This window comes from Chanodichthys erythropterus, chromosome 19 (assembly GCF_024489055.1).
Source record: "Chanodichthys erythropterus isolate Z2021 chromosome 19, ASM2448905v1, whole genome shotgun sequence".
NCBI lineage: Eukaryota > Metazoa > Chordata > Actinopteri > Cypriniformes > Xenocyprididae > Chanodichthys > Chanodichthys erythropterus.
In genome coordinates, this window is record NC_090239.1 from 31,374,450 (window position 1) to 31,386,422 (window position 11,973).

The following is an 11,973-nucleotide window of genomic DNA, read 5'->3' on the forward strand; positions in this document are numbered from 1 at the left end:
TTTGGGGACTCTAGTCATACACACACTCCGATAAAATGACTCTTTGGGGACTCTAGTGAGACACAAATCCGATAAAATGACTTTTTGGGGACTCTAGTGATACACAAAATCCGATAAAATGACTCTTTGAGGACTCTAGTGATACACAAAATCCGATAAAATGACTCTTTGAGGACTCTAGTGAGACAAACTGATTAAATGAGTCTTTAATATTAACAATAACAACACATTGTGGCGAATAACAGAAATTAAAAAAGATAAGAAAAAAAAACAATTTACAAAGGACAACAATGAAAATGCAAAACTAGCACTAACTTGGAGGCTTCCGTACTTCCTCCATTCACCCATCTTTAAAATCTCTCTACTTCCTCCTTTACCTTCACCCTCCTCCTTCCCTTTACATTCACTCGCTCTTCTCACAACCTTTACATTCGCTCCTCCCTCTTTTCATCCCCTTTACATTCACTCCTCCCCTTTCCACAACCTTTACATTCGCTCCTCCCTCTCTTCATCCCTTTTACATTCGCTCCTCCCTCTCTTCATCCCTTTTACATTCGCTCCTCCCTCTTTTCACAACCTTTACATTCGCTCCTCCCTCTCTTCATCCCTTTTACATTCGCTCCTCCCTCTCTTCATCCCTTTTACATTCGCTCCTCCCTCTTTTCACAACCTTTACATTCGCTCCTCCCTCTCTTCATCCCTTTTACATTCGCTCCTCCCTCTTTTCACAACCTTTACATTCGCTCCTCCCTCTTTTCATCCCCTTTACATTCGCTCCTCCCTCTTTTCACAACCTTTACATTCACTCCTCCCTCTTTTCATCCCCTTTACATTCGCTCCTCCCTCTTTTCACAACCTTTACATTCGCTCCTCCCTCTTTTCACAATCTTTACATTCGCTCCTCCCTCTTTTCACAACCTTTACATTCGCTCCTCCCTCTTTTCACAATCTTTACATTCACTCCTCCCTCTTTTCATCCCTTTACATTCGCTCCTCCCTCTTTTCACAATCTTTACATTCGCTCCTCCCTCTTTTCATCCCCTTTACGTTCGCCCCTCCCTCTTTCACAACCTTTACATTCGCTCCTCCCTCTTTTCACAACCTTTACATTCACTCCTCCCTCTTTTCACAACCTTTACATTCGCTCCTCCCTCTTTTCATCCCCTTTACATTCGCTCCTCCCTCTTTTCACAATCTTTACATTCGGTCCTCCCTCTTTTCATCCCCTTTACATTCGCTCCTCCCTCTTTTCACAACCTTTACATTCGCTCCTCCCTCTTCATCCCCTTTACATTCGCTCCTCCCTCTTTTCATACCCTTTACATTCGCTCCTCCCTCTTTTCATTCCCTTTACATTCGCTCCTCCCTCTTTTCATACACTTTACATTCGCTCCTCCCTCTTTCCCACAACCTTTACATTCGCTCCTCCCTCTTTTCACAACCTTTACATTCGCTCCTCCCTCTTTTCACAACCTTTACATTCGCTCCTCCCCCTTATCCCCTTTACCTCATCCTTTATATTTATGACATATAGAAAGTTTAGTGACATTCCATCGAACTTCATTGTAACTGAACAATGAAAACAGAACATTGAAAATGAACTATTCTGTCTTCATTAGTGTTCTTATACTCCTTCTTACTTTCTTGATATTCTGATTCATTCCATCCTCAAAACAATTTCTACACCTTTATCCTAATTTCTTTTAATTTTCCTCCATTTATTACAAAAAGAGAATGATGTGCAAAGTGTTAAGATGGCATGTAAAATATATTTATAAGAGCTAATATGGGATTATTTTACTTGGGATAAATGGTACAGATTATTTTTGATTAGTTTATGTAACATCGCAGTACAGTCTTTTGCTAACAACGTTAATGTACAGCACCTTCAATGAGCTGGTCGCTAGTTGAGCCACTCTCTTCAGACAAATAAGTCAAATAATACTTTTAACACTTTCCACATCATATTATATTTTTACAGTATTTTTATATATTATATATATATATATATATATATATATATATATATATATATATTTTTTTTTTTTTTTTTTTTTACAGTAAAGAAGTTATAAAAGGCACTGAAGTGTTTTTGTGTTTGTGCCTCCTCACAAACCACCCTTTCTTTTAAGAGTCGTGATCCTGTTCCGCACATAATTTTTCACACCAGTCCATGTTCGCTGCTTCAAAGCTTCTGGCTCTGCGTGAATGCATCTTTCACAGTCTTGCTTACCAGGAACTTTGCATGTCTTGATGAACTTCATCATGTGTCTCTCTACTGCTTTTACCTCATTGTCCTCCCATTTCTTTTTTGGAGCGTTTGAAGAACCTATGGAATAATTAAAAATGTAATTCTCATAACAACTAAATCAGTGAGTATGACCAAATCATACATATGTCCTAATGTGTAGATTTTTCTGAATTTTGAAAAGCCCTTGGATGGATATTGCTGCTTGGAGCTAATTTATGGTTATTTGATGATTATTGTGCGTGTAGTTTAGAGATTTTTCTTACCTTGATCCTCTTGTGAAACAGATTGATCAGATTGAACAGGTGGATCAGTCTCTGCTGGTGCGGTTGTCTGAGATACGTCACTGTAATCCTCCTCATCACTTGACATGGAATCACCTTGAGCCTCAAGTTGCTCTAAACAGTTGATAAAAAAAATAAAAAAAATCAACAGTTTATTGATTATACTTAGCATCTGTAACATATGATAATGTACAGTTTTTTGCAAATATATACAGCACAGACACACACAGACCGTCCAAGTATACTCATACCATTTGGGTCAATTTCAATGTCGTCAAGTTTCTTTCCTTTGAAGTCAGACAGTGTTCCTTTCTCCATGGCCATTAGGACTTTACTCATTTTTGCCAGCTGCAGTGTCCCCTCTGGTAACCGGTAATACTGTCTGTGGATTCTAATATCGTGACCAAGGAAATCAGCCAGCTGGTCTGCTTCATTCTCATCAAGGTTCAGAACTTTCGACATGGTTGCTATGTGTTTCCTGAGCCTGGTTGATGACAGCGCTTCGGGATTCTTTATGCCACATTCACAAGCAGCTTTATTGATGCACTCTCCTCCTCTGTAGGCAGACATCGCTCCACATCTGGCAAACATAAAGGGATTCTCTGCTGGAACGCCACAAACCTCACGTGTTTCAACGAGCAGCTCCATGGCAGTAACCATCGAAGGCTTGAGGAGCACAGGAACCTTTCTCCCCCGTTTACCACGGATCTCAACTCTGGTGAAGTGCAGGCACAGCTTCCTCTCAAACTCAGACAGACAGATGGCGATGTCTTTGTGTAGCTCAGAAGAATCCCTGCTTTTAAAAGCTGACAAAAGCATCCGGGACACCTCACCTTCTCTTCTTCTGTTGAACAGGATGACCTGGGACAGCGTGACTTTGGCTAGAGCAGCATAGCTGTCAGCAGAAGGGCAAGTTCTGAGCTTACTTAGGAGCTCATTGTGTTTCTTGTCAAGATGTGCATGTAGGACTTTGACGTCCTGAGTGAAAGGAATGATCTGTGGTGTGTTCCACTTGGCTTCTTTCAAAGTAGTTATAGCACCAGCAGAAATGTACTCATTCCACCTTGCCTGGTGTATTTTCCTGAAGTCTCGAGCACACTCAGCACGGTCATGATCTCCATACATCATGGCGTTGCTCTCAACAATGCTACAGATCTTGTTTAAAGAATGCCCAAGTTTGAGAGCTAAAGAAGGAATACGGTAGAAGTTTTTCTCTTCATCGTAGCCAGATACAACTTTAACAGCTGCTATGACATGTTTGAAGTTTGCTGGTATGATGAAGTCTACCATTGTTCTCAGTGGTGTAAACTTCCTTGCTTCAAGAAGAAGTCTGCCAACTTCTCTCATCTTCTGCCTGATGTAGTCATGTCTGGTCACATCAGACCCCATCCTGTTGAACATGTGCTGCCCCAGCTGCATGATGCATATGTCGGAATGGACTACGCGTGAAACGTCATCATAGTTCATAAAGGATAGTACTTTCTTGAAACCTGTGCTTACTTCTAAGCCAACTGGTGTGTTCAGAGCACACAGAGATCGAACTCTTTTCCTGCCCTGGGCTTCATCATCTTTAGGTTTCAGAGGACAGGTTTTGATATGTTTCCAAAGGCTACTCTTGTTGTAAAGCCCTTGGCAGTAAATGCAGTGAATAAATTCTTTGGCTCTTTTTCCTTTTTTTGGACGGTAACAGGCAATCATCTCCCCATGTCCTTGTCTCACAACATCTGTGTTGTGGGCAAAGTTGCCCCTTTTTCTAAGGTGGTTTAACTGGACTCGTCGTTCCTTTGAATTTTTTGGATATGCTACTGCCTTTACAACCTCCACTTCGTTGCGATGGACAAATTCAAGATGTCTTGCCATTTTTGAATATGGCTTAGAGCAATAAAGGCAATACTGCTTCTTCTTGTATGTCTTGCATTCCTGCTTTGGTGATGGCATGGACTGAATAAAAGTCTTATCACCAGACAAGGTGTTTGTCTCTTTAGTTTGGCATTTCATCTTTTTTGGTGATGGTGCCGTCACAAATTGATTAGATGAACTACCAGCCTCTTTGAGTGATTTTGGATGCATCAAAGCACTTTTACCCATGTCATGTCCAGAAGAACTACCATCCGATTCATCAGAGTTGATTTTTGGTATGTAGTCAACATCACTGTAGTCTGTGACATCGCTGTAGTCACTGATGGCACTTCCTGAATACTGAATGAGAAAAAAATGAACACTTACTCAAATAATTCCAAATGTTGTTTTTTTCCAACTACTTTTTTAGTGATCACATGAGTATACCACTGCCAGAATCTAACAGAAGAGATCGTATGTGAGCATAGTGGGCATGGCAGCAGTTCCCGTAAAATTACATTTCCTGGATTGTAGGCAAGTAAAGTCATAACTATGAAAATGATTTGAGTATACACTGCGTTCCAAATTATTATGCAAGAGACAAATCAGTAAGATTTCTGTACAATAAACATTCAGATTTTAGTTTTTCTAAGAAAATGTTTGTTTGTTTATTTATCCATGTCTTTTTAGATAACTGGTATCAACCTCAGACAAAATAATTTGCCAGGTCTATGGAAACCCTACTTAGAGGTTGTTCCACATTATTAAGCAAGTCACAGTTCTCATGCAATATGGAGAGGAAGAAAGATCTTCCTGAAGATGAAAAGCATGAAATGGTGCAATGTTGTGCAAAAGGCATGAAAACAACTAATATTGTGTGAAATTGAATGGAGATTATCAAATTATCATAAGATTTGTGAGTGATTTAGAGCACAGCAGGACTCAGTCAGATAAAGGCTTGTTGAGGAAAGTTCCTGTCAAAAAAATTAACTGTATTAAAAGGGCAGCTATATAAAAAAGCCAGTGTTGAGCAGCAAACAGGTATTTGAAGCTGCTGGTGTCTCTGGAGTCTCAAGAAGCTCTCCATGCAGGCTGGCAGTTGTGCGTAAAGATGCATTTCAGCCACTCCAAACCAAACCTCACAAAGAGAAACATTTACAGTGGGTTTAGAAATACATGAAGACTCATTTTTAAATAGTTTTATTCACTGACTAATGCCGTACTACAATGGATGGTCTAAATGGATGGATTTCTGGATGGTTGGTGAATGGCCACCACGTTCCAGCAAGACTGCGATGTCAGCAAGGAGCTGGTGGCTGATTGTTTGGGCTGGAATACTAGAAAGTGAGATGGAGGGTATTAAAATGACTTTTGCAAGATATGTGGAGTTCATAATAATTCATTTTCAGCTATGGTATAAAAAGGAGGATAGTGCACAGTACAATGCACTATTTGTACAATGCACTATCCCATGCTGCAAAAAAACATCACAGCAATAAATCTGTTTGAAAATGTATTTCTTCACCAACTGTTAATGTTTCTCTTTGTGAGGTTTGGTTTGGAGTGGCTGAAATGCATCTTTACGCACAACTGCCAGCCTGCATGGAGAGCTTCTCAAGACTCCAGAGACACCAGAAGCTTCAAATACCTGTTTGCTGCTCAACACTGGCTTTTTTATAGCTGCCCTTTTAATACAGTTAATTTTTTTGACAGGAACTTTCATTAATAAGCCTTTATCTGACCGAGTTCTGCTGTGCTCTAAATCACTCACAAATCTTATGATAATTTGATAATCTCCATTCAGTTTCACACAATATTAGTTGTTTTCATGCCTTTTGCACAACATTGCACCATTTCATGCTTTTCATCTTCAGAAAGATCGTTCTTCCTCCTCATATTGCATGAGAACTCTGACTTGCTTAATAATGTGGAACAACCTCTAAGTAGGGTTTCCATAGACCTGGCAAATTATTTTGTCTGAGATTGATACCAGTTATCTAAAAAGACATGGATAAATAAACAAACAAACAAACATTTTCTTAGAAAAACTAAAATCTGAATGTTTATTGTACAGAAATCTTACTGTTTTGTCTCTTGCATAATAATTTGGAACGCAGTGTATAAAGAGTTACATGGCAAGTCACATACCTGTCTTTTTCTTGATAGCCTTAAAGAGGGTACCTGGAAGAGGAGAAATACAAACAAATAAAAATAATATTTAATTTAGTCCTACCAGTCCAATACACCCAGACCATCCCAATAATTGAGCAAATGAAGATACCCACCTCTCTTAATGAGAGTGTCTTAGACATCTGTGATGAGAGAACCACAGGTGTGGATACAGCACAGGGTGAAGATAAGGGTGGAGCAGGAGAAGATGGAGGCTGTGCTGGGCTGGATGAGGATGATGAGGGCTGCGCAGGCGAGGATGAGGATGACGAGGGCTGAGAAGGCGAGGATGAGGACGACGAGGGCTGCGCAGGAGAGGAGGAGGTCGACGAGAGCTGCGCAGGCGAGGATGAGGACGACGAGGGCTGCGCAGGCGAGGATGAGGACGACGAGGGCTGCGCAGGTGACGTTGGTGGTGCAGGAGGTGGTGACGTTGATGAGGTCATTACAGAGGTGGACACAGCACAGGGTGGTGATGAAGAGGATGCATCAGTTGTGGACACAACTAAGGATGACTGTAACAGTTTGAAAATATAATCTGAATAAAAACATAAGGTCTACAAGCAAAAGAAACTATTAATTAATATTAAAATAATTAGCCTGTTAATGGACTGAGGTGTTGATCACAGAGTATTGTTATGATGTTGACATATTACTCAATCTTACTTTAGCAATCTTATTGCGTTCCTTTTCAGTTTCTGCTCTGTTAAAACGTTCATAGCAATCTTCATGATGTTTTCTTAATTTTGCCAGTCTTGATTGAAACCGCTTCTGTGGATATATAAAGAAGTATTTAGCATAAAGGGTTAGTTCACCCAAAAATGAAAATAATGTCATTAATTACTCACCCTCATATTGTTCCACACCCGTAAGACCTTTGTTAATCTTCAGAATACAAATTAATATATTTTTGATTAAATCCGATGGCTCAGTGAGGCCTGCATTCAATGCAATAACATTTCCTCTTTCAAGATCCATTAATGTACTAAAAACATATTTAAATCAGTTCATGTGAGTACAGTGGTTCAATATTAATATTATAAAGTGACAAGAATACTTTTTGTGCACCAAACAAAAAAAATAACGACTTTGACAATATAGTGATGGGCTGATTTCAAAACACTGCTTCAGAGCTTCACAAATCGAATCAGTGACTCGGATCTCCTATCAAACGGCTAAAATGCTGAAATCACGTGACTTTGGATTCATAAAGCTCCAAAGCAGTGTTTTGAAATCGGCCCATCACTATATTGTCGAAAAGTCGTTATTTAGTTTTTTTGGTCCACAAAAATATTCTCGTCACTTTATAATATTAATATTGAATCACTGTACTCACATGAACTGATTTAAATGTGTTTTTAGTACATTAATGGATCTTGAGAGAGGAAATGTCATTGTTTTGAATGGAGGCCTCACTGAGCCATCAGATTTAATTAAAATTCTCTTAATTTGTGTTCTGAAAATTAAAGGTGTGGAATGACATGAGGGTGAGTAATTAATGACATTATTTGAACTAACCCTTTAAACAAACATAAAATGTACATTAACAATATTGAAAATAAAATTGTGACAATAACTAGGTAACTAGCAGAGGTGGGTAGTAAGGTAGTAAGACTACATTTACATTCCATAACTTTTGGTGCTTGAGCGGTTAATAAACATAACTGCATGTGTCTAAAGAACATTGTAGCTGGAGCTACTTCTCTCTGTTTATGTCTATGAAGAGTCACACAGATACTGTGCTTCTCCGCAGTGGTTCCTTCCAGACCAGGAAGGAACCTCTTTAACTTTTTACATTTCTTTTCACAGAAATTACATTTCTAATGACAAAATATTATTTTGTACCATTTGGAGCGTTTACACAAAGTGTGCTGGATGAAGTGGACACGCACCTACAATCAACTAAAAACAAACCTTCTAATGCATCCTACGGTCTGCCAGCGATAAAGATCTTTTCTAGTTGAACACCTGTGCACCAGCTGTTAGTAGTTGCCTGTGTTGAATAGGGTGTTCAGTATTTTGGGGGCGGAGCAATGAAGGGAGGGGTGTGGTTGTTTGGGTGTCGATTTCAAATATCAACAGTTTTTCCCAGAAATCATCTAATAGTTGCTGCATTATGAGACAGTTACCGTTTTTCTTGATGTTCTTGCTTTGCCTGACTGCTTATGTGGACCACTGCTGTTCACCTCGTCCAATCCAGGTGAAGAAACAGGAGCAGCACAATGGGGCTAGATGCCAGAAAAGGAACCAGTGAATATAAAAATCAGAAATGTTTGTATAGAACAGAAAAACCAGTAATTAATCTAGCTGTCCTACAGTAACTTTATCTATCACTCCTTTCCTTCTGTTAACACCCAGACACACTACTCACAAAAGAGACAATAATATAGAATAATGATACAGATGTTTTAAAGTGGACTTACCGATCTCTGCGGACCCAAACTGATGGATGGCTTTTTATCAGAGGATTCAGTTGATGCTTGATTCAAAGGCTTGAGAAATATGAGACCACAATCACATGGTAACTAATCAGATAGTAAAAGATTATCCTGAATTACTGATCAATCTTTCTATCATTTTTTTGATAGTACCTTGACTCGCCATGGCCAGTCTGAGTCTCCGTAATTGTAGGTGATTTCTTCTCCTGGTAGAATGTCTCGCACAGCAAAGAGACACAGGTGAGGTTTACTGCTCACTTCAAGGGTTCTCATTTTGCAAGTAGGATTTCTGTGTTCATCATTTACAAGTCTTCCCAAGGAACCATCTTCTTTAGATGCATCCATGCTATAAAGACATAAAATTATTACTCAATACTTGTAATCTTATATATGCTAGACAAGTAGAGTTATTTTTAAGTGGTTCTGAACTCAAGCCCTGGAAACCCACCGCTCTGCATAAGTTGTATGTCTCGTTTTTTAATCTACCTGATTCAGACCATCAGCTGATCATCAGGACACAGCTCTATGAACTCAACCGAGTGTGTCAGGTTAAGGAGACAAACAGAATCTGCAGAGAGGAGGGTCTGAGAACCACGGATCTATCGGATAGTGTATGGCAACATCCTCTCAGCAGACAAATGCATCTAACATTCACCATTTTGTTCTCTTTTGGGAATACGGTTAAAAACGAATATTGATGACTCAAAGAAACTGCACTCAGCAGCCTTCAAGTCAGTTCATGGTTAATTTTAAGTATTAAGGGTGTGTTCACACTTGGCATGTTTGTTTAGATTAAAATGAACCCTGGTGCCATTGCTCTTTTATGGCACTTTCTCACTGTGCGGTACGACTCAACTCGCTCGGTTTGTTCTTCCACTGCAGTTAGTACCGCTTCAAAGTGATTGGGATTATAGTCTGATCATTACAGTTGTGCTGCCACCTCGTCTACTGACCACGATAGAGGCGTTTCTTTTTTCAAGTTGCATGTGATGGTCATTTAAAGCAAGTCGATTAAAAAACACAAGGCAGCAAACCCGCTAGAATTAAATCTAGCTGGTGTGGTAAATCCAATCTAGTGTCTCTGCGGATGCTGTTATACTCTCTGACAAATCAGTGATCTTCAGTGCTTACACGTCACATTTCAGTATCAGTATGGCACGTTTGGAACCTCAACCGAAGTGGTGCTATTTAAAGGGATAGTTCACCCAAAAATAGAAATGTTTATCTGCTTACCCCCAGCGCATCCATGATGTAGGTGACTGTTTCTTCAGTAGAACACAAATTACGATTTTTAACTTAAACCGTTGCTGTCTGTCAGCTGTATAATGGAAGTCAATGGAAAGTCCATGTATAAAAGTCCATAAAAATTAAGGGGCCGTGCCGCCGAGCCGTACCATGTAGTGGAAAAGCAGCATTCATTAGAACGTGTGAACACTGCTATCTGAACCCTGGTGCACACTAAACAAGTGGACAGAGACTACTGAAAAGATGGGTCTTGGTCCACTTCCAAACAAACTCTGGAGCAGTTCGACTGAAATATGAACGCAACACGGACCAAAGAGATCTAAACGAAACAAAAACAGGAAGATGAGACCCTAAAAAGGACAGAATGCTCATGCATACCTGTTTTTTCTCTTCATAGTCGTGATGTTGCCCATAACAGTTCAGTACAGGTGTCAGAACCGGAGGGATTCCTGCCGCTGTTTTGACTTTTACACATTTTATAAACTCTTCACAAGTTCTCAGCTGGTCAAAATACCACCATATGTAGGCTACGCACACAGCATGTGCGGCAAGTTCTGTCATAAAAGCCCACCAATCAGGTTGTGAACATATCATTATGCCTTTAGGTTCGACGATAGAAATGCTAAGTGGACCCAGACCAAACGAACAAAGCAAACCAAACTACAAACATGAACACACCCTAAGTATCTTTCAGTTCCAGATGTTTTAGCATCTCTACTACATCAATCCAACAGGTCTGTACTCACCACCAATTTCTGCCACACCACTGAAACTCAAACAGGAACGCGTTCTCGGCCTCAGTGTAGTGTTCAGTTCGGTCAAGACTTTCCTCTGAACTCAGAAGTTCACCTCTGTATTCAAGAACGAAATCACCCCTGAAAAAAGCTCTAGTGGTGAAAACTCCACGCCCTGAAGAGGAGAAATGCATTAGATTCAGCAGTTTATTAAGTCAACTATCATTTTGATCATTACTTAAAGTTCTCTGCCATATGATGTACATTATATGTAAAAGGGAAATTGCTGAATGAAAATAGTCAACAGCCAGGCAAATTTCTAAGTATGCTGTGCTTTTTATACATTACATTACTTTAAAGTCTTAAAATTATACAGTTAAAATTTTTATACTCTTTCATACATAAACAATATTATCTTGGCTTTATATAGTTTAGAATAGAGTGCTGCAGCGATGACGTATTTTTGTAGTTCACACACCCCTGGTTCCCTCAACTAAAACCCTATATGTTGTTTTAACTGGCTTTTGTATTGCTGCAGAAACTAAGCTTAAGTTTGCCTATTAAATACACCACAGTTGCAAAACTTCATCGTCCTCATGATTAAGCTTCAACAACTCGTCTAGTACGTGTCTGTGTTGCAATATTTTTAAAAGAAAATTCTGTGTTTAACATGCATCGCTTCTGGATAGTTTGTCTTTGTGGTGTATGGATGTTTATGGATGGTTTTTGGCTTTAGATAAAGAGTTTTTTTGTTGTTGTTGATAAATGTGCCTCCAGGAACTGTAAAACTTTAAAAATCCATCTCCCTGTTTAATAAGTATAATGTTTTGCATTCTTATAATGTATGTTTGAATGGTTGTGTACAGTGTACATCCCTAAATCTACCTCTAAACACAACGAGGCTGTGAAAGTGACTAGTGAGTAGATGACTTTATCTGTTCAGGTGATGATTTTTAATGTCCCAGACAACCTCTGTCTCCCATTTAGACACTTGTTAGCAACTACCTTTAAAGTAA

At 39.4% G+C, this 11,973-nt stretch overlaps 1 protein-coding gene across 1 annotated transcript; it reads right to left on the reverse strand.

Moving 5' to 3' along the window:
• Positions 1–2,083: 2,083 nt before the first annotated feature.
• LOC137007711 (uncharacterized) lies at positions 2,084–10,977 on the reverse strand. Its single transcript, XM_067369342.1, has 10 exons — positions 10,970–10,977; positions 9,132–9,324; positions 8,964–9,032; positions 8,670–8,768; positions 7,207–7,311; positions 6,657–7,055; positions 6,520–6,552; positions 2,784–4,731; positions 2,515–2,646; positions 2,084–2,329 (listed from the first exon to the last, which is right to left on the reverse strand). Exons 2-10 carry the CDS (start codon positions 9,321–9,323, stop codon positions 2,109–2,111), a joined length of 3,198 nt encoding a protein of 1,065 aa, XP_067225443.1. The 5' UTR covers position 9,324; positions 10,970–10,977; the 3' UTR covers positions 2,084–2,108.
• Positions 10,978–11,973: the final 996 nt, after the last annotated feature.

Excerpts from the sequence above, each read along its gene's own strand:
- LOC137007711 (XM_067369342.1), bottom strand. The coding sequence starts at position 9,323 with ATGGATGCATCTAAAGAAGATGGTTCCTTGGGAAGACTTGTAAATGAT. Across the intron at positions 7,312-8,669 it reads CAAGAACATCAAGAAAAACG|AAGCGGTTTCAATCAAGACT; the intron begins GTAACTGTCTCA and ends ATATATCCACAG. Across the intron at positions 7,056-7,206 it reads AACGCAATAAGATTGCTAAA|TCATCCTTAGTTGTGTCCAC; the intron begins GTAAGATTGAGT and ends AAACTGTTACAG.